We start from the raw sequence: 27,523 nt of genomic DNA on the forward strand, positions 1-27,523 counted from the left end.
GCTGATTTTCACTGTCCCTAGCTGGTAAGGCTGCAGTGATAGCCCCATGTTAATTATCAGCTCCATCCTCATCTGTCATATTGCCATTCCTACCCATGGCCGCTCCTAAATCTGGCTGCCCATTAGAGTTGCCTGGAAAGACTTAAAACTCTAACTCCTGAGACCTGCTGAATTGGAATCTGTCGGAGGATGAAGTTCAGGAATCTTCATTTTTACAAGCTTCCCAGGAGATTTTTTAGCCCCCAGCCCAACGTGTGTTCTCTGCCTCTAATGGAGTGGTTTCAGCCAGGGGAAAAGTCAGTTAGAGATATCTAGTCTGAAACAAGTCAAATGGAAGTTCAGGCCAGAAGGTGCAAAGAGCTTCTCCATACTCTGTGACTTCTCCACACTTTCCCATCACCACTCTTTTTTTTTTTTTTTTTTTTTTGACAGAGTCTCACTTTGTCACCCAGGCTGGAGTGCAGTGGCACAATCTCGGCTCACTGCAACCTCCGCCCCCTGGGGTCAAGCGATTCTCCTGCCTCAGCCTTCTCAGTAGCTGGGACTACAGGCATCCACCACCATGCCCAGCTAATTTCCCATCCCCACTTTTTATCCCGGGTTGACAGAGAGGGAGCAGAATAGTCAGATTACCCTCCATGGTATTCAGCTGTTCTCATTTAACAATCCACACACCCATCCATCCATCCATCCATCCATCCATTCACTCATTCATTCAAACATCTGTTGAGCTCGGGCTCTAAATATAAGACCTTGTGCAATAGGATCTGTAAAGGGGATACCCTGGATCTTCCTTCTATATGATAATAAGCCCATCCACAGATCATGCCAGCCCAGTGTTTTCCCTTCTTAAAAAGAGCAAGCAGAGCTCAGCTCAGAGCCCTCACCCAGGCAAGAAAATAATTACATTGATTTTTTTCCATTGTGTTGATTTTTCTAAATACAATAGATAATACTGTGTTTTCATTTATAGTAATAACATAGAATTTTCCTTTAAAATAAGCCTATTAGTGAACACCACAATGTGATGTCACCGTATGCTCATTTGAATAGCTAAAATTTAAAAGACTAAATACTAAGTGTGGATGAGAATGCAGACCAACTGGAACTGTCATACAATGCAGGTGGTAGTATAAAATGGTACAACAACTTTTGAAAACTGGTTGGCAGTTTTCTGTAATGTTAAATATACATATACCATACAACCCAGCAATTTGCTTCCAAGGAATTTACCCAAGAAGAATTAAAACATATGTCTACAAAAAGACTTGTATATAGATGTTCGTAGCAACTTGATTCGTAGTATCCAAAAGCTAGAAATAGTCAAGGTGTCCATCAACAAGACGGGAGTACATCCACACTATGGAATACTGCTCCAGAAAAAAAGGACCTATCACTGCTCCATGCAGCAACATGGATGAGTCTCAAAAACATCACACCAAACAGAGGAAGTCAGAAACAAATTAGTACATATTTCCAATTCCATTTCTATGTAAGTGTAGGGAAATTAATCTCTAGTGATATCAAGCAGATGAGTACTTGCACAAGGCAACTTTTTAGGATGACGGAAACATTCTGTATATTAATATGTGATAGCTCCACAGATGTGTATAAAACTCATCAAACTGTGTGCTTACAAATCATGAAGATGGTAGTGGGATGCCTGAAATTTAGGAAATGATACTCCAGGACATGGTTAGAATGGACAGTATCCTAAAAGAAGTGCAGATGAAGTGCTGTGAAACTTCCAAGGGAGGCATAATTTATTCCAGTGGGAAGATGGGCCGGTGGTGGGAGCTTCACATAATGGATGACATTTCTGGGAGGCTGTAAGTACAGATGAGGCCAGAATGAATATATAAGTGAAATGAATTGAAATTAACATCAAGGGCTTGAAATAGGTAGAGGAGGGGCAGAGAGGGGTCCAGAAAAAGCCACACACCAAAGGGAAATAGGAAGAATGGGGGAGACCCCACCACCTTTCTCTTTGTGACATTCAAAGGCCTTTTTAATCAGTGAAACCTGGACTTACGAGCTTCAGCACCAGCTGGTACAGTTGCTTCTTTTCCCCTGGGTTCCTCTGCTCAGAGAACTTCAGTGGCAGCACAGCTTGTTGGCAGGACCAGGACTAGGTTGTGGCGAGCAAGGCACTGAGATCACATTGTAGGAGACAAGGTCGTGTAAGAAACCCGAGCCTGCATTTCCAGGCCCCTAACAGAGAGTGCTTCCCAAGCCTCAGCCGAGTCGTAGCCGTGCTTTCTCGTGATCTGGGAGCAGGATCCCCAGTGGCTCATTAATTCATGACCATGGCGACTACTTACTCCAGGCCAGACTCTGGATTAAACACCATATTGGACACCAGTCCTCAACAAGTTCACATCTATCAGGGATGGTAAAAATAAATGTGAAAGGAGAAGCCCAGGGGCTATACTCAGAGGAAAGATACTGGGCCCAGACTAGCAGTCAGATAACTTTTTAAGAGCAAGTGAAACCTCAGCTAAGATTTGAAGAAGGCAAGTTCAAGGGAGGCTGTAGGGTGGTCCCTGTTAGACCTGCGTGGTCTAGGATTTGGAGCTTGGCCTTAGAAACTGAGAGCCCACTGAGCACTGATTTGCAAAAACTGATGTCTCCTGTCTCCCCGCATTCCCTGCCCCATGCCTTTGTAGGTTCGTGACAATGCCGAAGAAGCCCTACAGTGCCCTGCTGTCCCAGATGGAGTCCATCCCAGCAACCTCACCGACTGCCAGCTCACCAGCAATCCGAGTTGCAGTAGAGTCCCCCGAGATGGATTTAAATAATTCTGTTAAGTAAGTGCAAATGCAAAGCCAACATGGATTTTTTAATAGCTTTCTTTTCTTTACACTGACTTAATTCTCAACACTCATCCCTCACTAGTTCATTCATCCAGTCCCCAGTCCACAGTTTAGTAAGTGTCTTCTATGTGTAGGCCCCAAACTAGACATCTGGGATAGGGAGGGGGTACCGTCATGAGCCCGGGGGGACTGAGCCCTTCCTATCGTATTGTCCTCTCTCTATGTCCAAGGTCTACAGCCAGGATTAGGTCCAGGGTAGCAAGCAGGGAAGGATATAACAATTCACCAAACATTATATCCCCACAATAAAATGCTCCAATAAATAAGGAAACTTAACATTGAGCACATAGGACACCCAAATTGTCTGAAGAATTGCCGGAGCTTCCTAGGACTTTTTGTAAGCTGGACATGTGCTTGATGGGCCGGGAAAGAAGAGTTGGGCCCCAGGCAAAACTGACCAGTTCAGTGGCCTAGACCGCATGTTTGGGAGCAGAGGGCAGCAGACCTCTGATCAGCTGACCTCTTGAGAAAGGTGTCCCTTGATTGGGAACCCCCCTACTTTTTGGGGTGTGGTAGAGGGAGAAGAGGAAGACAGGACAGTTATGCACCTGAGACTGTGGTGATGACGGCCCAATGAGTGAATCTCTGCATTTCATTCACCTCCCCAGGACTCTCCTTGTGAATGAAGATGCCAGTCCTGAAGAAAAAGAACTCAGAAAAACGAAAGCGTCCAGTGTGGTCTCAGATGTACGGTGTCCTTTCCCTGGGGAGGGTTGGCAGGTCGAGGGTCCTTCCCATAAAACAAAGACAGAACCAGAAGCAGAGTGGCCAGTGCAATGCTTGGGTTTAGTTGGGACACAGCTGCACAGTTTTACCCACATCTCTTCCCAGCCAAACACCCGAGAGCCAACACTCAGGGAGAACCCAGGACACCTTGGCACATGGCTCTTCTCTGCAATGGAAAAGCCATTTATCTCTAAACTTTGGTGATCTTGCAATATTCCTATACCCTAGACAGAGGATACTAAAGGAGAAATATTTTCTTAATAATTCCATAGCAGAAACAAAAAGAGCAAGAGAGCTTAAAAATTAATACCCTTAAATTCTCCTTCTAGAATGATGGCTTAAGGAAACTATTGGAGATACAAAGATATGCATACAAAGATGCTTGTTACAACATTTTAGAAATAGCAAAAAATGAAAAATAAATTACTACATGCACGGATGCAAACTTTTAAGATAGTGCTGAGTGGGATTTTCCTGTGGTGTGGGTGGGAGTATGAATTGGCATAACCTCTATAACATACGACTTGGCAAGTATATCAAAATTTAAAATACATTGTCCCCCTTCTAGAAATTATCCTCCAGATACACCTCTTCATTTGCATAAGGCATTTTATTATCCTTGTACACTGCAGCTTTGTTTATAAAAGCAAAAAATGTTGGAAATAACTTAATTCCTCCAATAGGAGACCATCTGAATAAACTAAATTACAGCTATACAAGGCAATCTATGAAATTCTTTTTTAAAATGAGAAAGTTCTCTATATATTAATTTGGCACAATCTCTGATATAGTAAGAAAAAGTGCTCAGTGCAAAACAAAGTATATTGTGTGCTACCATTTGTATAAAGAAAAAGTCAGTAAAAGCAACCAACACTTACTGAGCACTGATCTAAGCTCAAAGCTTTCATATATATATATATATATATTTTTTTTTTTATTGCACTTAGGTTCTGGGGTACATGTGCACAACATGCAGGATTGTTGTATAGGTACCTACATGGCAATGTGGTTTGCTGCCTCCATCCCTCCGTCATCTATATCTGGCATTTCCATGTTATCCCTCCCCAACTCTCTACCCCCAACCTGTTCCTCCCCTATTCCCCCCAAAAGACCCCAGTGTGTAATGTTCCCCTCCCCGTGTCCATGTGTTCTCATTGTTCAACACCTGCCTATGACTGAGAACATGCAGTGTTTGATTTTCTGTTCTTGTGTCAGTTTGCTGAGAATTATGGTTTCCAGATTCATCCATGTCCCTACAAAGGACACGAGCACATCATTTTTTATGGCTGCATAGTATTCCATGGTGTATATGTGCCACATTTTCCTTGTGCAGTCTATCATCAATGGGCATTTGGGTTGGTTCCAGGTCTTTGCTATTGTAAACAGTGCCACAGTGAACATACATGTGCATGTATCTTTATAATAGAACAATTTATAATCCTTTGGATATATACCCAGTAATGGGATTGCTGAGTCAAATGGAATTTCTATTTCTAGGTCCTTAAGGAATTGCCACACTGTCTTCCACAACGGTTGAACTAATTTACACTCCCACCAACAGTGTAAAAGTGTTCCTATTTCTCCACATACTCTCCATCATCTGTTGTCTCCAGATTTTTTAATGATCGCCATTCTAACTGGCATGAGATGGTATCTCATTGTGGTTTTGATTTGCATTTCTCTAATGACCAGTGATGATGAGCATTTTTTTCATACATTTGTTGGCCTTATAAATGTCTTCTTTTGAAAAGTGTCTGTTCATATCCTTCACCCACTTTTGAGTGGGTTTGTTTGCTTTTTTTCTTGTAAATCTGTTTTACTTCTTGGTAGATTCTGGATATTTGTGCTTTGTCAGATGGGTAGCTTGCAAAAATTTTTTCCCATTCTGTTGGTTGCTGGTTCACTCTAATGATTGTTTCTTTTGCTGTACAGAAGCTGTGGAGTTTAATTAGATCCCATTTGTCTATTTTGGCTTTTGTTACCAATGCTTTTGGTGTTTTAGTCATGAAGTCCTTGCCTATGCCCATGTCCTCAATAGTTTTGTCTAGGTTTTCTTCTAGGGTTTTTATGGTGGTAGGTCTTATGTTTAAGTCTTTAATCCATCTGGAGTTAATTTTAGTGTAAGGTATCGGGAAGGGGTCCAGTTTCTATTTTCTGCACATGGCTAGCCAGTTTTCCCAACACCATTTATTAAACAGGTAATCCTTTCTCCATTGCTTGTTTTTGTCTGGTTTGTCAAAGATCAGATGGTTGTAGATGTGTGGCATTGCCTCCAAGGCCTCTGTACCATTGGTCTATATCTCTGTTTTGGTACCAGTACCATCCTGTTTTGATTACTGTAGCCTTTTAGTATAATTTGAAGTCAGGTAGCATGATGCCTTCAGCTTTGTTCTTTTTGCTTAGAATTGTCTTGGCTATGCTGGCTCTCTTTTTGTTCCATATGAAGTTTAAGGTGGTTGTTTCCAGTTCTGTGAAGAGGGTCATAGGTAGCTTGATGGGGATAGTGCTGCATCTACAAATTACTTTGGGAAGTATGGCCATTTTCACAATATTGATTATTCCTAACCATGAGCATGGAATGTTTTTCCATCTCTTTGTGTCCCGTCTATTTCCTTGAGCAGTGGTTCATAGTTCTCCTTGAAGAGGTCCTTTATATCCTTTGTTAGTTGTATTCCTAGGTATTTTATTCTCTTTGTAGCAATTGTGAATAGGCAGTTTGTTCTTGATTTGGCTCTCTTTAAGTCTGTTATTGGTGTATAGGAATGCTTGTGATTTCTGCACATTGATTTTGTATCCTGAGACTTTGCTGAAGTTGCTTATCAGTTTAAGGAGATTTTGGGCTGAGATAATGGGGTCTTCTAAATGTACAATCGTGCCATCTGCAAATACAGATAATTTGACTTCCTCCTTTCCTAATTGAATACCCTTTATTTCTTTTTCTTGACTGATTGCTCTGGCTAGAACTTCCAATACTATATTGAATAGGAGTGGTGAGAGAGAGCATCCTCATCTAGTGCCAGATATCAAAGGGAATGCTTCCAGTTTTTGCCCAGTCAGTATGATATTGGCTGTGGGTTTGTCATAAATAGCTTTTATTATTTTGAGATACATTCACCGATACCTACTTTATTGAGAGTTTTTAGCATAAAGTGCTGTTGAATTTTGTCGAAGGACTTCCCCACATCTATTGAGATAATCATGTGGTTTTTGTCTTTGGTTCTGTTTATGTGGTGAATTACATTTATAGACTTGTGTATGTTGAACCAGCCTTGCGTCCCCGGGATGAAGCCTACTTGGTCGTGATGGATAAGTTTTTTGATGTGCTATTGCAATCAGTTTGTCAGTATTTTATTGAAGATTTTTGCATCTATGTTCATCATGGATATTGGCCCAAAGTTTTCTTTTCTTGTTGAGTCTCTGCCAGGGTTTGATGTTAGGATGATGTTGGTCTCATAAAATGATTTGGGAAGGATTCCCTCTTTTTGGATCACTTGGAATAGTTTCAGAAGGAGTGGTACCAGCTCTTCTTTGCATGTCTGGTAGAATTCGGCTGTGAACCCATCTGGACCTGGGCTTTTTTTGGTTGGTAGGCTATTAATTGCTGCCTCAACTTCAGCCCTTGTTATGGGTCTATTCAGGGTTTTGGCTTCTTCATGATTTAGGTTTGGGAGAGTGCAAGTGTCCAAGAATTTATCCATTTCTTCCAGGTTTACTGATTTATGAGCATAGAGTTGTTTGTAGTAATCTCTGATGATGGTTTGTATTTCTGTGGAGTCAGTGGTGATATCCTCTTTTTCATTTTTTATTGCATCTATTTGATTCTTCTCTCTTTTCTTTTTTGTTAATCTGGCTAGACGTCTGTTTATTTTGTTGATCTTTTCGAAAAGCCAGCTCCTGGATTTATTGATTTTTTTGAAGGGTTTTTTGTGTCTCTATCTCCTTCAGTTCTACTCTGATCTTAGTTTTTTCTTGTATTCTGCTAGCTTTTGAGTTTTTTTGATCTTGCTCCTCTAGCTCTTTCAATTTTGATGATAGGGTGTCGATTTTAGATCTTTCCTTGCTTCTCATGTGGCCATTTATTGCTATAAATTTCCCTGTAGACACTGCTTTAAAGGTGTCCCACAGATTCTGGTATGTTGTGTCTTCATTCTCGTTGGTTTCGAAGAACATCTTTATCTCTGTCTTCATTTCATTGTTTATCCAATCAACATTCAAGAGCCAGTTGTTCAGTTTCCATGAAGTTGTGTGGTTCTGAGTTAGTTTCTTAATCCTGAGTTCTAACTTGATTGCACTGTGGTCTGAGAGACTGTTTGTTATGATTGCTGTTCTTTTGCATTTGCTGAGGAGCGATTTACTTCCAGTTATGTGGTCAATTTTAGAGTAAGTGCGATGTGGTGCTGAGAAGAATGTATATTCTGTGGATTTGGGGTGGAGAGTCCTGTGGATGTCTGTTAGGTTTGCTTGGTCCAGATCTGAGTTCAATTCCTGGATATCCTTGTTAATTTTCTGTCTCATTGATCTGTCTAATATTGACAGTGGAGTGTTAAAGTCTCCCACTATTATTGTGTGGGAGTCTAAGTCTCTTTATAGGTCATTAAGAACTTGTTTTATGTCTCCGGGTGCTCCTGTATTGAGTGCGTATCTATTTAGGATAGTTAGCTCTTCTTGTTGCATTGATCCTTTTACCATTGTGTAATGCCCTTCTTTGTCTCTTTTGATCTTTGTTGGTTTAAAGTGTATTTTATCAGAGACCAGGATTGCAACTCCTGCTTTTTTTTTTTCACTCTCCATTTGCTTGGTAAATCTTCCTCCATCCCTTTATTTTGAGCCTATTTGTGTCTTTGCATGTGAGATGGGTTTCCTGGATACAGCACACGGATGGATTTTGACTTTTTATTCAATTTGCCAGTCTGTGTCTTTGATTGGGATATTTAGCCCATTTACATTTAAGGTTATTATTGTTATGTGTGAATTTGATCCTGCCATTTTGATACTAGCTGGTTGTTTTGCCCATTAGTTGATGCAGTTTCTTCATTGTGTTGATGCTCTTTACCATTTGGTATATTTTTGCAGTGGCTGGTACTGGTTGTTCCTTTCTATGTTTAGTGCTTCTTTCAGGATCTCTTATATGGCAGGCCTGGTGGTGATGAAATCTCTCAGCAATTGCTTGTTTGTAAAGGATTTTATTTTTCCTTTGCTTATGAAGCTTAGTTTGGCTGGATATGAAATTCTGGGTTGAAAGTTATTTTCTTTAAGGATGTTGAATATTGGCCCCCAGTCTCTTCTGGCTTGTAGGGTTTCTGCCGGGAGATCTGCTGTGTCTGATGGGCTTCCCTTTGTGGGTAACCTGACCTTTCTCTCTGGCTGCCCTTAGCATTTTTTCCTTCATTTCAACCCTGGTGAATCTGATGATTATGTGCCTTGGGGTTGCTCTTCTTGAGGAATATATTTAGGATGTTCTCTATATTTCCTGGATTTGAATGTTGGCCTGCCTTGCTAGGTTGGGGAAGTTCTCCTGGATAATATCCTGAAGAGTGTTTTCCAGTTTGAATTCATTCTCTCTGTCACATTCAGGTACACTTATCAAACATAGATTAGGTCTTTTCACATAATCCCATATTTCTTGAAGACTTTGTTCATTTCTTTTCACTCTTTTTTCTCTAATCTTACCTTCTCATTTTATTTCATTGAGTTGATCTTCAGTCTCTGATATCCTTTCTTCTGCTCGGTCAATTCAGCCATTGAAACTTGTGTATGCTTTGTGATGTTTTTGTTTTGTGTTTTTCAGCTCCATCAGGTCATTTATATTCTTCTCTAAGCTGTGTATTCTCATTAGTATTTCATCAAACCTTTTTTCAAGGTTCTTAGTTTCTTTGCATTGGGTTAGAACATGTTCTTTTAGCTCAGAGAAGTTTGTTGTTACCCACTTTCTGAAGCCTGTTTCTGTCAATTCATCAGACTCATTCTCCATCCAGCTTTGTTCCCTTGCTGATGAGTAGTTGTGATCCCTTGGAGGAGGAGAGGCATTCTGGTTTTGGGTGTTTTCATCCTTTTTGTGCTGGTTTCTTCCCATCTTTGTGGATTTATCTACCTGTGGTCTTTGTAGTTGGTAACTTTTGAATGGGGTCTCTGAGTGGACATCCTTTTTGTTGATTATGAAGTTATTTCTTTCTGTTTTTTAGTTTTCCTTCTAACAATCAGGCCCCTCTGCTGCAGGACTGCTGGAGGTCCACTCCAGACCCTGCTTGCCTGGGGATCACCTGTGGTGGCTGCAGAACAGTAAGGGTTTCTGCCAGTTTCTTCTTCTGTTATCTTCATCCCAGAAAGATACCCACCAGTTGTCAGCCTGAGCTCTCCTTTATGAGGTGTCTCTTTGGATATACGGGGATTGGAGAGCTGCTTGAGGAGACAGTCTTGTCTCTTATAGGAGCTCAAGTGCTGAGCTCTGAGCTCCATTGTTCCATTCAGAGCTGCTGGGCAGGTACATTTTAGCCTGCTGCAGCAGAACTCATAACCACCTTTTTCCCAGGTGCTCTGTCCTGGGAAGGTGGGGCTTTATTTATAAGTTCCTGATGTGTTGCTGCCTTTTTTCAGAGATGCCCTGCCCAGCAAGGAGGTAGCCTAGTCACAGTCTGCCAGCAGAGGCATTGCTGAGCTGCTGTGGGCTCTGCCCAGCTACTGTGTGAACTTCTTTGCAGTTTTATTTATAGAGGTGTAGTTAGAACTGCCTTGGTAATGATGGTCTGCATCAGTAATGGCAGACTGCCTAGGTAATGGCGGACTGCCTCAGTAATGGCAGACTGCCTTGGTAATGGTGGACTGCCTCGGTAGGGGTGGACTGCCTAGGTAATGGCAGATGCCCTTCCCCCCACAGAGCTGGACCATCCTGTGTCCAGCTGAGCTTGCTGTGAAACTCTCAATCCAGAGCATTTCAGATTGCTGGTCTTTGTGAGGGTGGGACCCACCAAGCCAGATCACCTGGCTCCCTATTTCAACCCTCTTTCTTTCAGTTGAATGGGTGGCTCTGTCTCCCAAGCATTCCAGGTGCCAGTTGAAATGGCCACCCAGATTTGTGTGAGTTTTTGTGCGGAGACCCACTGCACTGGCTGAAACAGCCATGCTGGAAACTCATGGTGCTTTTCAGCCCAGGAATCTCCTGGTCTGTGGGCAGTAAAAACCTCATTTGGAAATGTGGTGATCACTTACCCTCTGTGTTGTTCTCTCTGGGGACTGCACTCCAGAGCTGTGCCTATTCAGCCATCTTGGATCCCCGTCCACATTTTTTTTACATTAACTCTTTCATTTCTCCCAATGCACCTGTGACATGAGTCCCATCATCTTTCCCCATTTTACCAGAGCAGAAACACGTCTATCAAGCAACAGAGCTGGAAGACTTTCTTTCCTTGGAGCTTTCTATATTTTTAAAATATTTTAGAATGAGTATGTGTGAGTGTATAGAATATTTGTCTTTTAAATGTTCATTCTTTTTCTGTTTTCAAAGATTCTTGTCATAGAAAACTCAAGAATAGGCCAGAAACAGTGGCTCGTGCCTGTAATCCCCGTGTTTTGGGAACCAAGGCAAGAGGATGGCTTGAGGCCAGGAATTCAAGATCAGCCTGGGCAACATAGCAAGACTCCAGGGTATGGTGGTGCATGCCTGCAGTCCTAGCTGCTCAGGAGGCTGAGGTGGGAAGATCACCTGGGTCCAGGCATTCGAGGCTACAGTGAGCTCTGATCATGCCACTGCACTCCAGCCTGGGTGACAGTGACAGACACCTTGTCTCTCTCTCTCTCTCTCTCTCTCTCTATATATATATATATATGCACACATATATGTACATATAGGTACATATGTGTATATATACATATATATATGTATACATATACACTCAATAATACAGAAAAATTAAAGCAAACATCCTCAAAATTCCTATCTTCTTTCTACCCCACTGGGAAAGATGCAACTGAAATTCTTAGCAGAGAACCTCCTAGATGTTCCTATTTGCATATGCAAATCTCTGAAGGAATTTACACACACTCACACCTTCAGACACAAGACATATGTAATTTTACATGAATCGAACTGCTGTTCACTCAATAATATGTTGTGCACATCATTTCCATACATAAATATACATGAATTTTCCTTCATGGATAGAGGTACCACACATACTTCATTTAAAGTGACCTATTGATGGGCACTGAGTTGGCTTCCAAAGTTTTGCTGTTATAAATAATGCTGCAGTAAACATCCTTGTATGTACATTTTAGTCATTTGCTCAGTTATCTCCCTGGGGAAAAAAATGTGCTATTTTTATAATCATATACAACAAACTTTGTTCTTCTGTCAATTGATGATCCATTTTGAATGCTTGCCAGCATTTCCTCACATCTTTAATTTCTAGGAATTAAAAGTTAGCTCTGCTGAAACAGAAAGAATATACTCAAGCCAGAGCCAGATGGAGGATCAGGAATGCCTACAGACTTGTGAACAAAATGAGATGCTTTCCATCAGAATAGATGAAGTAAGTGACACCGTGAGAGTCCTGACCTTATCAGGTACTGACTTTTCTTTCTAGCTGAGCACCTGCCCCACGTTAGAAACTTAAATCTCACCAGAGCACTGTTACCATCACTACCATTATGTGTTTTCAAGGTGCCAGCTACCTTCTACCAAATGAGTTAAAGACTGAAATTAATCCATAAATTGACATAACTTTCACTTACCCTTGGCAGGCATTCATCCCAACAGCTGCTCTCTTATGGAATGGCTTTCTCTGCAGGTGTTTGATATTTTGCCCCTCTATGGAGTGTTGGAGCCACACAGCAGCCACCAAATGTCGTTCACCTTCTATGGACACTGTAACATCATTTCACAGGCTAAAGCTCTGTGTGAAGTGGAAGGTGGACCCACCTATGAAATAACACTAAAGGGAGAGGCGTCCCTGGTCAACTATTCCTTTGACACCAAGGATATTCACTATGGATTACAGGTATCACAAACCATCAGGTTAAGGTTTTCTGGTTTTGTCTTAAGCATCTTAAACAAATCTTCTCCTGAACCCTGGTCATCACAGTCTCACCATCACCCCTGCCCTTGATCCCCAGTATGCCTCCCTAACCCTGATCATCCTCCTGCTCCCAACTGTTTGCCAGATACTTGCACTTGTTCTTATCATCTCCTGAAATGCAGCATGTTAGATGCTCAAGGTCACTTTCCCTTTCAGTCCAGGAGCCTGTTCCAGCTTCTGCGTTTCTCTCAATAGCACTACCATTTTCTCTCACCCCTAGGTTTACAATCTCCAAGGCTTTTCCACCGCACTCTCTCCTTCACCTCTCTACATCCTTATAAGCATCTAGGGTTTCCTGACTCATCACCAGGGTCCCTCTCTGAGTCAGTTTTCTCTTCCCATTGGCACTGTTACCACATTACAGGGTCTCATCAAGCCATGCCTAAATTATTATAGCAGTTCCTCCCACACTGTAATGTGCCTACGAATCCCCGAGGAGTCTTGTTCAAGTGCAGATTCTGATTCAGTAAGTCCAGAGACATTTTCCAAACGGTGTTGTCATCCCATCAATCCCTGACCAATTAAACCCTGCAGCATTTGGCAAAGCAATGTAATATTGACCAAAGAGCATGGTTTCACATTCCAGTTTTACTTCCTCCTGACTGTATGGCCTTGGGCACATCACCTCTCCAAGCCTCAGTGTCCCTCATCTATAAGATGGGAATGGAGTAGCAGGCCTATCCTTCTAGGAGCTGTCATTGCTTAAGGCGTCCATTCAGTGCTGTGCTGGGTCAGAGTTGGATGTCAATTGTCATCAGTTCCTTTAGGTCAGAGCCCATTCCTCTACCTGGGTGAGGCTATCCTAAGCCTCTCCATTAACTGGTGATCTTTACACTGTAAGTTTCACTTTCCATACTTCCCTATTATAGTCCATACATTTCACTGTGGCCAAGCTGGTCTACCCACTGGTCCCACTGAACCCCAGCCCTTCATGCGGCTACACTTTCTCTTACCTTATCCCTCTTATCCTCCACTCTGCCAAGTCCATACCTCTGCATCCTATAAGACCCAGCTCAGCTCCTTCCACAGTTATCTTTTACTTTACATTCCCTTGGCACTTAGTGGTACTCTTTGCCATAATATAATATACTTTCCCATTTTAGTTTTGGAATAATTTTCAATTAATTCCATCAATACATATTCCCTTCCCAATCAGATTCTGATTGGGAGACCATATCTCCTACCAAACTTCAGTGAAGACTGAGTCTCTGTTACATAGCTCCTGCATGTGTAATTACTGAATTGTGTGCATGCATGTGTGTTTGTCGATCAAAGATTGTGCCTAAAATCAGATTCACCTAACACCTACAGAGACTGTCTCCATGATGCTGACCAAATAGAATTCTCTTTCCTTCCTCGTCTCCAGGGTCCTTTGGGCACTTGGTTTTGGCTCATCTGTGAGTGTAGTCTTTGAAGCAGCCAGTCCTCACCCTAGCTTTTCCTGAGGACCCCCAAAGTGGCCTGTTTGTGGTTATTGGGACTGCTAACCCAGCTGGTGAATTACGTTAGCAAAATTCCAGGAAAAAGAACATGACTGGCCTGTTACACCCATGGTTCTCCATTTGAATGGGGAAAAAAATCATTCTAGAACATTCAATACTCAAATCTTTTGTTTTTCTTACAGGACAGAATCCAGAAGGCAAATCTTCTTAATGTAGAAAGGTTACTTTAAGATTCTCTATTACAAGTTCCTGTAGTGAAAAAACTGAGACCCAGGAAGGTTAAATGCTCAGCCCCACAACCATACCTAAATTAAATCCATTCTTAGAAGAACTAAGAGCCAGGTTTCCAGAGTCTAGTGCCCTGTTGGCATTTGTTGTGATGCTAAGATATAGACTGACCAGTGTTTATATCAGGAGCTGTCACATTCTTATCCATGAGGCATGTTTCTGCACCTTTGTCATGATCAAAGCCATATCCCAAAAGTGGGTGGCAAAGGAGTCACTCTTCCCCTTCTCTTCTCAAGCTGTTTGACCACATCACAGAGAGGGAAATCACGCTAACGAACACGGGGAAAGTCAGCTTTGAGTTCAAGGTTCTGACTGACCACCAGTCTTCTCCAGACAACCTTCTACCTGGAGTGCCACTAATTCTGCCTCTCTCGGTAAGTAAACAGTGGGAGGAGCCTGAATTCAAACCTACAAGCCCCACCCCATGCAGGTAAGTATTCACAGCCAGGATCACAGGTGTGACTTTTTCTTTTTATTAAAACTAAAGAACTCTCAGAAGCAGGAAAAATAAATAAATCCAAGCCACTTCACTCATTTATTAAACAGATATTTGTTTAGTCCCAAAGTAGTCAGTTTCCAGGCACCAGGGATACAGCAATCAATAAGACAGATGCAACCCATGGATTTTTTTTTACCATGATAATGAGACTAATTTATTTCCACCGGTGTCTTCACACTGCCCTTATAATTCCCGAGGGCCGCCTCTCCACTGACTTCAGCAAGTGTGAAAACAGCAGAGTGCACTGAGCCAAGCTGGTTTCAGAAGCAAACAGAGGAAGTGATTTCTTGTTCATATTATGTTGATCTACCAGTTTTAAGGAAGATTTGTTGAATTTTTCTTGTTATGAAAATAGCACACAATTGTTATAGAAAAAAATGAAAATATTTTTAAAGTGTAACTATTCATACTTTTGTAATCCCAAGATAATGAGTGTCGTCGTTGTTGATAATAAAGTCTGTTCTTCCCCTAAATTATCTCACATATTTGAGTTTAATGCTGGTCTCTTTATTCTTCATTGCTCTGTCTGTCCCTGCATTATCTGTCTGTCCCTACATTAATACTATACTATCTTAATTGCTATGGCTTTAAAATACTTATTAATATCTGTTAGGTCACCTCACCTTTTGTTTTTTTCCCAATTTATTTTAGCTCACCTTTTGAATTCACTTTTTTGGTGTTTTTGTTTGTTTGTTTGTTTTTGAGACAGGGTCTGGCTGTGTTGCATAGACTGAAGTGCAGTAGAAAGATCTTGATTCGCTGCACCTTCTGCCCCCTGGGCTCAAGCAATCCTTCCACCTTAGCCTTCTGAGTAGCTGGGACCACAGGCATGCACCACCACACCCAGCTAATTTTTGTATTTTTTTTTTTTTTTGAGACAGGCTCTCACCATGTTGCCCCGGCTGGTCTTGAACTTCTGAACTCAAGGGGTCTGCCCACCTCAGCCTCCCAAAGTTCGGGGATTACAGGCATGAGCCACTACATCCAGCCCAAATTCACTCTTATGTTTTGTTTCCCTAACTTCCTAACTTGAATGCCTACATTCATTTTTTTTTCTTAGTCAATAATGAAAAATTGTAAGACTATTTATTTCCCTAAGGACACCTTTAGCCTTATTCCTTATATTTTAAGAAAATTACAGATAAAAAAGTAGAAGTCTATTTTGTATGTTTCACACGTTAATATTTACTTTTATAACTTTCATTATTTTCTAAGTTGTCTAAAATTATTGTTTTACTTACAAGTATAATTTAAAATATATTTTTCTTTTTTTTAACTTCCAAATGACTAAGACTTTTGCTTTTGTTATTTAAACTGTTAGTAATATTGAGGTTTTTTTGAATCGTGATCAGATAATATGGCCCTCTAAATTCCTACTTAGTGAATTAATTAATATATTATAGTGACCTGAAATGATTTTTAATAGTAATAGATGTTTGAAAATAATGTTACGTGGGCTATGGAATGCAGATTATCATGCCTGGAATCTCTACTAAATTAACCTGAATAATTATAACATTCAAATCTTCTATATGTTTTTCTAAGACTCAAGAGTGGCATGTAAAACTTTTGTCCATTTCTATAGTTTTCTACACAGCACCTTTTAGTTTTATGCCTTTTGTTTCTCTGTCGACACAGAAGATCTCGTGGCTATTGTGTATTCATCATGGACTGTGTGTTTTGTCTACCTTAAATTGCCTTCTTGTTCCCTTTGAATGCTCTGCTTCGAATTCCACTTCGTTTGGTCGTAATACTGTCATTGCTGCTTTCTTTTTGCCTTACATTGTTTGCCCATAGTCTATTTCATTTTGTTTTAGGCTTATCACTCATACAACGTGTGTATTTTAAATTTATTTTTTAATTTTCTCTGCGAGTCCTTCAGTTTCAATAGGAACATTTAACACATTCTTATCTTTAGCAAAACTGAAATGCTTACTGTTACTTCCTTCATTGGATTTTTTTGTCTATTTTTTAAATTCCCTTAGTGTTTCCTTTCCATTCCATCTTTTTATCACAATTGCTATGTTTTCCTTGCCCTTTTCCTAAATTTTTAAAAGCATTTGGATTTACATTGCTGCAGTTACTGTAAATTGATAACTCTATAGAGAACAATTTGGCCTTATCTATTAAAATTACACTTTGACCCAGAAATTTTACTTCTAAGAATTTATTCTACGTACATGTTCTCACCTTTGCACAATGATGTGTTTGTAAGATTATTTCCTATGTAATTTGTAATGGCAATAGCAAAAGACAAGAAACTAACTAAATGTCTATCAGTAAGAAACTAATTTTTAAAAATATATTAAACCTATGAAATGGAATAATACATAGCAACTAAAAAGGATGGAGTAGCTCTAGCTGTACTAACATTGAGTTAATTGTAAAATATATTGTTAGGTAAAAAGAAAAGGAAGATGAAAAACACTCTATATGCTACCATCTGCATTTAAAATACACATATATTGCTGGATTCACTTAGCTACCATTTTACTTTAAATTTTTGCACCTTTTTAAAGTGATCATTAGTTAACAAATTTCCTTCTTCATGCTGCATTTGATCAGTTTGGATATCAGAATTAAAAAATAGGCATTTCTCTCTTTTCTGTTTCCTGAATGGCTCGTAAACGAAAGAGATGATCTGTTTTGTGGGAGTGGTAGACCTTGCTTCTAATGCCAGGTATTCCTGTGCCAGGGTAATTTTCTTCATTTTTCAGTTTCTATATAGGATACAGATCACTCTGGGGTTTTTAAGTTTGGTTATTCATATTTTTCTGGGAAATTATTAGTTTCACAAAAATGTTTGAATATGTTGACATAAAGTTTTCTCACAATCACATATGATTTATGTACTATTTACTACATTGACTACTTTTTTCCTTGTCTTCTTAATCAGTCTTGCCAACTTTTTGTGTATTTTACTTGTCATTTTTCAAAGAAACAATTTTTGGATCTATGAACCTCTTCTATTTCTTTCACTCTATTTCATTAAATCTCTTACTCCTTTCCTTCTTTCTTTAGGTTTACTTTGTCGTTGTTGTTGTTGTTGTTTTAACTCATTGAATGAGTTGAGCCTGTGACATATTTGTTCTCCCTTTTCTGGTCTTTCTACCGCATAGGGTTTTATCAGTTCACATCAAGAGCAGGTATTGAAAGTTTACTACCTACCTGGAGTACCTGAGGTCTTTAAAAGGAGTTTCCAGATACAGATCGCCCACCTGGACCCAGAAAGTATCACTCTGAGTGGAGAGGGAATCTTTCCCCAAATCTGCCTCGATCTCCCCAGGAAGCTCACAGGTACTACTTCACACTGGAATATTTCCCCACTGGGGGACAAAACAAGCATTTTAGCTTTGCTTATTGGAAGGTTGCTGGCTACTTAATTTATTCGCTTAGAAATCCCCTGTGGCTCTCTTCCATGCTATTCATCAGTTGCCAAATTGGTGACCTGAGTTTACTGAGACAAGAAATGGTCTATAACAGTCCCAGATGAAGAACCCTGGTCAATTTGGCCATTATTGAATTACTTACAGAGGGATCAGGAAATTCACCTTCAAAGGCTTTTCCTACTCCCATGCACTCTCCTTCCGGCCCTGGTCTTTCCCTGAGCAGTCTTTTCCCAGTAGTATTCTCCTAGACGGCCACTGGGAAGGTGAGAGCCAATTGTACGCTTCCAGGCATACAATTCTCAAAGTATAAACTGCACAGAAGGGCAAACACAGATTCTGAGCCTTACACAGGTGAAGGCTAAATTAGACTTTAATAATTATTCTGGCATCACACAGGTGAAGGCTAAATTAGACTTTAATAATTGTCTTCCCACTTACATTTTCCAGTTATGTCTGGCACCTGGGACTATCCCTTTGTACCAGAATATTTCTGTCTTGGCAAATTCCAAACCTCAGCTGAGCAGGCCCTTTTAGCTGTAGACCGTCCCTGGCTCTTTCTTCTAGACGTCAGGCACAGGACGATGGGTCAGGCAAACTTCTCACCCTTCATGATTCCCTCTTCAAGCTCCTTGAAATCTACTTTTCCTAAAAAACTTCAGACTAAATCCTCCCACCCAGCCTTTCCTCCTACCACATTCCCTGAAGTCACTAACTCTCCTGTTGCTAATCATCCACTGAATTCTAATTGTCTGCTCCCTGAAAACTTGAATATATATATATATATATATATATATGAGCAAGACCCTGTCTCTATTTTAAAAAGGTCTCACTCTGTTACCCAGGCTGAAATGCAGTGGTACAATCATAGCTCACTGTAACCTTAACTCCTAGGCTCAGGGGATCCTCCTGCCTCAGCCTCCTGAGTAGCAGGGACTACAGGTGTGCACTGCCATGCCTGGCTTACTTTTTTTTTTTTTTTTTTTTAAAGATAGGATCTCACTTTGTTGCCCAGGCTGGTCTTGAAATCCTGGTCTCAAGTGATCCTCCCACATCAGCCTGCCAAAACACTAGGATTACAGTCGTTGAGCCACAATGCCTGGCAATAAATGTCACTAACGCCAAGACCATGTTACACTCTCGTATCTAGAGTTCAAGCCAGGCAAGGGTTACTCCAGCTCCACGTGTAATTTTCAGGAAGGAAAACCTTTGCCATATGGGTGAAAACTGGGCACCCAGCTGGCCTCATCAGAGCAGTAGATACGGTTTGGCCAGTAAGGACTTTAAAATAATTTAAATGTGAAAACCGTTGGTTGAGTCTTCTGTTCTCCAGTTCACTACAGTCACAGCATTTCCTATTGTGTTATAATAGGCTTCTTTTCTTTTTTTCTTTTTCTTTTTTTTTTTTTTGAAACAGTCTTACTCTTTCACCCAGGCTAGAGTGCAATGGTGAAATCTCAGCTCACTGCAGCCTCTGCTTCCGGGTTCAGGCTATTCTCATGCCTCAGTCTCCCGAGTAGCTGGGATTACAGGCACATACCACTATGCCCAGCTAACTTCTTTTGTTTTTAGTAGAGATGTGGTCTCACCATGTTGGCCAGGCTGGTCTTGAACTCCTGAGCTCAGGCAATCTGCCGGCCTCAACCTCCCAAAGTGCTAGGATTACAGGCGTGAGCCACCACACCTGGCCTTTAGTAGTCATTTTAAATGACTTTCCTACCTTGCCTTTCAAAGTATTTGAATCTGTACTGGCTTAGTGGTGAATTTGGGTGGGAATCTCTACCAATTACCTACCTTCCCTGATCCAGGATATTGTGGCATATTTCGTGTTAATTAAAGCAACTTGACCCAAACATATTTTTTTGTTAATTGAGATTTAATAAACGTAAAAACTGACTTAAAGGATGACCAGCTGCCTGGGTTTGTCCAGCACTGGGAGAGCTCCGGGGTTTAAGTGCCAGAACCAAGAAAGCCCCAAGCACGCCAGGATCAAGAGGGTCACGCTACAAGTGGCTTCAAATGTTGCTACCTTCAAGTTCTGGAGAACCAGCCAGTCACTCACCAAAACATAATCTCATTGAACTCAGTGAGGTCTCTGATACATATTCAACTCTCAAATCACCTCACTCTCTGAAGCAGAGAAAGCAAGTCTGTGTTTGGGACATCATTCATATTTTTCTAACCTTCCTGATTCTGCTCTCCTTTCAATCCCCGCTCCCTGCCCTGGCACAGCGAATGAAAAGTATGAAACCTTCTTGAATCAGGCCAGGAAAACAGACGAAGAGTATAACAAACGCGAAACAGTCGATCAGTTTGACATAATAACCGAGGAAGTGCCAGAAGATGAGTCTGCGGAGGTAAGGCAGCTCCAGCCTGCATGGGAGGGCGGTGCATGCAGAGTGCACGGGATGTGTGTGCAGAAGGGTGCTGTGTGCAGCGTGTGTGGGATGCATATGCAGAAGGGCACTGCGTGTAGAGGCCCAGGAGCAAGGACATGGTCTCTGAGGTACAGAAAGCAGAAAGACAGAGATAAAGCAAAGAAGCAGGAAGCTAGGAGAGGCGAGATGAGCCCAGAAGATGAGCTATCAGGTGGCCAGCGTATTAAGGTTTTTGGACTTCATCCTGAGGGCAACCAAAGGTGTAGCCTAATCTACTTCCCATCTTTAAGAGATCCATTTGGCTGCCTTGTGGAACTCTGAAGGGACAGGAACTTGGGGATGATGAGAGTAGATTTGAGAGATCAGTATTTTAGAAGCCAATGGAGGGCCAGGTGCAATGGCCCATTCCTATAACCCCAAAACTTTGGGAAGCCAAGGTGGGAGATGACTTGAGGTCAGGCATTTGAGACCGGCCTGGGAAACATAGTGAAACTCCACCTCTACAGTTTTTTTAAGCTGATGGAGTAATTCTAGGTGAGAGATGGTGGTACTGAAAGCAATGGTGACAGAGGGGACAGGGCAAACTGAGTGAGTTCAAGGAATATTCCAGAAGTGGAATGGTCACGACTTAGGGATTGATTGGATATGGGCATGAGGTGGAGGGGACCTCGAAGTCTTGCTTGGATGACCAGGAAAGGAGAGGGACTGAGACAGGCAACTCAGGAGAAGCGAGTCCTGGTGGGAGGGGTAGGAAGGGAAAGGAGTTCAGCTGCTTCCGGTGGCTCCCGAATGTGAGATTTCTGTGCATCATCCACATAGAGCAGCCAGTAGGGAACTGGAGCCACCGCTGGGGGCCTGGGGGAGAAAGAGAGGTTGGAGAAAGTGACTTGAGAGTCATTGGATGCCCGTTGCAATCACAGGAAATGGGGAGATTCCCTAGGAAGTGTGTCTAGTGAGCAGGGAGAAGGGCAGATTGAGAATGGAGCCCCAAAGTACCCCAGCATCTGAATGGAGGAGAAGGGGTGACCAAAAGGTTCTGTAAAAGTCAGGAGCTTGTGATACTGCAGAGGTGGGAGCCAAGAGAGGGTTTCTGGAGGAGGGAGCATCTCAGCTTGTAAATAGAGGCTGGGATAGGAAGGCAAAGTCCCAATATGTCTGCCCTCATCACCCCTGAAAGTCCTGTTTTAACAGTCTGTTCCTGACCATGACAGCTGCCATCCCCCGTGCCCTTCTTTCAAAATGCAAATGTGCATGAGAATGTTGTTCTAAGGAAGAATCATATATGTGGCTAGAGAGCCCTTAGGCTGGTTAAAAGGGGTTCTAAAGTGGGAGAGAAAGATGTCATGGGGGAGACTGGGAGCACCAAAGGCCACCAGCGATGATTTGCTTTGCAGAAGCCTGGATCAAGCATAAGATGCCAAAAGTGAACCAAGGATGATCATAATTAATAACATCAGCTACCATTTATTCAGCTCTTATACAAGCCTGTGCCACACTATTAACCTGCACTGTTATCTTGTTAAATCTTCCCATAATGAGGGTGGGGGAAGAATGGTGCCACTGTCATCTAAATTTTAGTTTTACGGAAGTGAAGGGCATGTCCCAAGGGAAGCCCAGAGCTAGGATTTGAACCCAGGCCTGCCCAGCTGCTAAGATGGTGCTCTGAGCCTCTGCCTTCTCCTACCAGACTTGGGCTGCCCACTGGCGGCAGTGCTGTGTCTCCACCTGCTAACCACATTCCCAGGCTGCACCTCATCAAAGCCTAGGATAGCCGTGGGGTGGGGTTTCTGTGAACATGATGGTACATGCAGAGCCAAGCTGATCCCCTTGAGTAGGACAGGGTGCACCACTCGTGGCTGAGGAGCCAAGCACAGGGTTGGCTTTGCTGCTCTAGAATCCAGATAACTGGGAATGCTGTCCCTGGGAATGCAGGCCCTGCTCCTCTCCCAGTTTGTCACACTTCACTCTCACCTCCTGTGCCTCACTGTGGGCCATGGTACACATTAACCTTCCCTGCTGTGCCCTAGACTTAAGGCTTAGCCCTTTTCAAACAGTATTTTTCAACCTTTTCCATTATCACTCCCTAAAAATCCATTTTAGACCTTTTTCCTAATACTCCCCATGAAATATTTTTATTTATCATATACAAAATGGAATCTCTTTGAATAGTTTGATATATACTTTTTCAACTTTTTATTTTGAAATAATTATAGATTTACAGGGAATAAAAGTTTTTACCAGCAGTAATATCTTGTATAACTATAGTACAATATCAATCCACAAAATTGACATTGGTACAAGCCACAGAGCTTATTCGTATTTAACCACTTTTATATGCGTGTGCACGCACGTGTGTGTAGTTCTGTGCAATTTTATCACATGTAGATATGTGAGCTCACCACCACAATTAAGATCCAGAACTATTCCATTGCTACAAGGATTCCTTGTGCTTCTTAGGGAAACAAAATTAAAAACAAAATCTCCTTCCAACCCAGAAAATCTATCCACAAAGGCAGAAGAGAAAGAAAACAATTTTATTATTGAATAAGCATTAAACTGGAATGTGGTCAACATCACAGGCAACCTACTAAAAGATTGCAAAGACAGAGGAAGTCTGCCCCTCTCGTAGAGCCAAGCAAATCCAAGCCATTTCATTCATGTTCTCAGAGTAAATAATAGCTAGTCTCAAGTAAGAGGACTTGACACCATCATTTGTCACACATTCTTTATCCTAAATCGAAATGGTAATTAAAGTGACCAGCTGTGTTAGCTAATTGGCTTTATCCAAGGAAAAACAAACTTGTCTTTCTAGCAGAGTCCCACAGAAGCTAGGCTCCCATCCTCTCACAGAAACTGGAAGTAGGGACTTCATCTTCCTTGTCGATTACATTTCAAAGAGATGCCTGGAGATAGACACTTCTGGGTCCTAAAGCTGGCAAGAGGCTTATTTCCCTTTTAAAAAGATTTATCTACGTTTCAAAGCGATAACATTTCAAAGAACTTAAAATTACAAATGTTGTAAACTAAATACTGGAAGAAAAGGGAAGAAGTCTCTTATTTTCAACAAGGAGAACTAAGCCTCATTTTCCGTTTGTGTTTGACCTTACACGTGCCCCACCCCCACCCCGTTATAACCACGCCCACCTTCTCTCCCCATTCCTTACCTCTGGCAACCACTCATCTGTTCTCCATCTTGATCCTTTTGTTATTTCAAGAATGTTATATAAATGGAATCATACAGCACATCACCTTTTGAGATTGGCTTTTTTCATTTCACATAATGCCCTTATAATTCCATTCAAGTCGTGCACCTCAATAATTCATTCCCTTTTACTGCTGAGTATTCCATGGTATGGACATACCAATTTGCTTACCCTCCCTACACACTTCCCAGGAAAAATTTAATGCCTTAAACATACTGTGTATTTGTTTATGTTCTGTGGCCCTTTGGGGGCCACAAACCATTGTAATATTTCAGGTATTTTCCACCACCCTCCAAGAACTAATTTTTGCCTCTTTAAGGGTGATATTGTCCCTGTTGAGAATCCATGTTCCTAAAGAATTTGCTGACTTGCCCTTCTCTTGCTTCAGGTAAGTTCTCATCTCCAGATGGAAGTAGAGAGACTTATTGTCCAAAGCTATGTCCTAGAACATCAGAAAACGATCACCCCTGATCCCACAGACACCTGCTTCAGCCATCGGAATCGCCGCAAACTGGCCAAGTGAGTGGTTTCCAGTGACCGCCCTTCTGTGCTGTGCTTGTTTCAGAATGCAGCAGAGCAAGCAGTGCTGCCTCATGCAGAGCGCTCCCAAAACGCTGGCTGATCATCTAGAAATGAAATCCACTCACCTCAGTTATCTGCCATCCCCTAGCATCAAGCCAACTGGGCAGGTTTCTGCCTCCTAAAGTGAGAACATTAGAGCTGTGTCTAATAAACAGGCCCCGTCTCAGGTCCACGGGGGCCCATGCTGAACGCGTTCTGAGATAATGGCCCAAACAGCGGTGTGAATTTCTGGGGGAGTTACGTTGTTTCTAGTCTCCATTTGGGTAGCCATTCATTGTTCTCCACTCCAGAGAATAAAACTGTACACAGGAGATAGAAAAAAAAAAGTCAGGCTCTCTCACTTTTGAAAAGTAGCCTTCCAGGTTTGAAAGTGATTAGTAAGGACTGTTAACCATTTCAGAGTCCAGCTGCCAGAGTACATCCTGAACTTTGGCTACGTCATCCTTGGTGAAGTCCGAACCCACATCATCAAAATCACCAACACCAGTCAGTTTCCAGTGTCGTTCCACGCAGACAAGCGTGTCCTTCATGAGACAGGTACCCAGGCTGGCAAGGCCCTTTCCTATTGTACTTGGTCATTTCTCACAACCCATCAGTACTGTCCTCCTGGAGCAGCATTTGTGCCTCTGCGATCAGCTAAAAGGATTCTTGGGCTATTCAGTGATCCTCTGAGCGGTCCTTCTGACCCAGTGGGGGCTTTCTCTAGAGCAGTTCTTGTTTGCTGTTTCTCTTTCCCACCTAGATATTTTTTTGTCTTGGTCCAGGATTCAGTACTGAGCTAGATCGTGTAAAGAATCTGCCTTACTGTGAAACAGAAACATTTGAAGTGAGATTTGACCCACAGGGGGCCAATCTACCTGTTGGAAGCAAAGAAGTCATTCTGCCCATCAAGGTACGAGGTACCACTGGGCCCACCCAGCCCTGCAGGTTTCCTGCTCTGCTTGCTGATGGCCCCTGCGATGATCCAGTTATTATGTCAGAGCTATGATCCTTCCTTTCCCCAACCCCATGCCACATGGTAACTTCAGTTTATACCTGCTCTAGGTGGTTGGAGGGCCAACAGTTCACATCTGTCTTCAAGCCAAGGTGACCATTCCAACCATGACTCTCTCTCGTGAAAAAGTGGACTTTGCCACAATTCAGTGTGGACAGTGCCTGGTGGAAACTATTCAGCTTTCCAATCATCTGCAAGTCCCTTGTGAATGGTTTGTCCACAGCCAAAAGCCTATGGACAAGGTAAAGGAGCTGTGGCCCATTGGTCCTCCTTTGTCCATCTCCATTTCAGCCAGATTTGGAAGTCTAGGCCTTTGCACTCATCATTTCAATCTCCAGCTCAAAGACTTGCAGTGGCAACCATTGCCTCCTGAATAAAATCTGGGCCCTTATCCAAGCCCTTGAGGTCCTGCCAAGTCATGCTATCGGGTGGAATGTCTTATTCATCTTTGTATCTCTGGTATCTACATATTCCCTGACACCTAAGAAGTATTCAGGAAATGTGGGTTATGGGAGTGGAAGGTGAATGAGTTCATTTTCCATAGAGGATGATCTGATTGTCTAATATTTGTCATCAGCTGGAGAAACACATGCCAAAATACTTAAGACAGAAACTGCGTGCAGAATTAAAGCCCAAGCCACGGATCTTTGAGATCCAGCCCATTTCTGGAGTCTTGGATCCTGGTGAGAAGTCCAACGTGCAAGTGAAATTCATGCCAAAAGAAGAGGTGAGCTTTAAAGAAACATGGCTTCATTTAGGTTATCTGGACCTCTTTGAGCTTTACTCAAGTCCATGCTTGTCTAGGTCTCAAGGGAAGCTTTGAGTGACCTGTGCCTTGCTTTTCTGAATATGGCATCTCAAGCACTTCTGGTTCACATAGGAGCTGTGTGACCTAGTGGTCTGGAATCATCAAACTAACATATCAATTATTATCAGCAGGCCTGGGTTAGTAGCCTTCTGCCTCTGCACACTTCCATGCTGTGTGTCTTTGAGGAAATTACTTAGCCTCATTCGGCCTCAGTTCACTCATAGATAAAAGAAAAAATAACAATATTGCATATCAACAGTCCCTTATTGAAATTCTGAAACCCAATAAAAACTAAAACTGGGGGTAGGGGGTTTGAGATTTCATAAGTTTCGGACAAAAACTCATTTGGCAGAAAAGTCTCGTCTGAACTGACATGAGACCATTTAACCTTTATTTATAACACTTAGTTTTCAGAGTCAAACATTGCCAATGAATATTAATGTGTTTGAGTGTGGGGGAACTGCCCCAGACCCTGCTAAAGGTATTAGGTAACATATGGTATATGCACTGTGCTTGCTATTTTTAAAAATCTGAATTTGAAAGTATCTGGCCCCTGGGTTTCAGATAAGATATTGTCAACCTATAATGACTACCTTCTAAAATCATTTTGAAGATTCAATGCACAGCATTGAATAAAGCACACAGCATGCTGCTCTATGTACAGTAAGTCTCTCAATAACTATTAACTATTATCTTCAGTAGTCATGAAAAGTACATCCCGGTGTATGGCCTCTCACAGCTTCATAAATGTTTCTTTTGTGAACATTATCAACTCAGAGCTACTTCTGACCAGGAACACAGTAAAATTAATAAGATTCTAGAACCAGAGAGAATCTCAAGAGGTTGCACCATAAAGACTTTTGTTCAAAGCCTGAGGCATTTGGGAAATATGTTTTTCTCTATTCTATTCTTTTAACAGGAAAATTGATGTGTGTTTTATAGAAGAGCTGTGGTTAACTCCCATTTTCCTGGTAATGGCTTTGAGAAAATGCTTAAATACCTTTAGTGAAAAAGAGAAAAAGCGAATGACTTCATATCTCATTCTAAAATAAAACCCATGTTTTTATCATTATCAAAATCTTCCCAGTTTGTTTCAAAGAAAATTAGTAATATGTTTATCATTCTTAAAGAGTCTTACAATTTTCAAAGGGTTTATTCAAGATCGTGGATTTTTTTCCCATTACTTAATGGGGGAAATGTCGTAAAAATAATGGATTTGTGCAAGCAGTTGCATGAATGTTGAGTTGGAATTGGTTGGTTAAAGTCAATAAAA

At 41.6% G+C, this 27,523-nt stretch overlaps 1 protein-coding gene across 1 annotated transcript in view; it reads left to right on the top strand.

The window, feature by feature from the left end:
• HYDIN (HYDIN axonemal central pair apparatus protein) overlaps positions 1-27,523 on the top strand; it is a 490,708-nt gene that overhangs the window by 301,932 nt on the left and 161,253 nt on the right. The window contains exons 24-35 of the mRNA XM_064383265.1: positions 2,667-2,807; positions 3,482-3,560; positions 12,005-12,124; positions 12,383-12,592; positions 14,637-14,774; positions 18,019-18,196; positions 20,518-20,642; positions 24,255-24,385; positions 24,849-24,985; positions 25,213-25,340; positions 25,493-25,684; positions 26,020-26,169. Of these exons, the coding sequence (XP_064239335.1) occupies positions 2,667-2,807; positions 3,482-3,560; positions 12,005-12,124; positions 12,383-12,592; positions 14,637-14,774; positions 18,019-18,196; positions 20,518-20,642; positions 24,255-24,385; positions 24,849-24,985; positions 25,213-25,340; positions 25,493-25,684; positions 26,020-26,169 (1,729 nt within the window). The remainder of the gene's footprint in view (positions 1-2,666; positions 2,808-3,481; positions 3,561-12,004; positions 12,125-12,382; positions 12,593-14,636; positions 14,775-18,018; positions 18,197-20,517; positions 20,643-24,254; positions 24,386-24,848; positions 24,986-25,212; positions 25,341-25,492; positions 25,685-26,019; positions 26,170-27,523) is intronic.

This window comes from Aotus nancymaae, unplaced genomic scaffold (assembly GCF_030222135.1).
Source record: "Aotus nancymaae isolate 86718 unplaced genomic scaffold, 86718_ANA_hifiasm-v0.15.2.pri h1tg000030l, whole genome shotgun sequence".
In the NCBI taxonomy this organism is placed as follows: Eukaryota; Metazoa; Chordata; class Mammalia; order Primates; family Aotidae; genus Aotus; species Aotus nancymaae.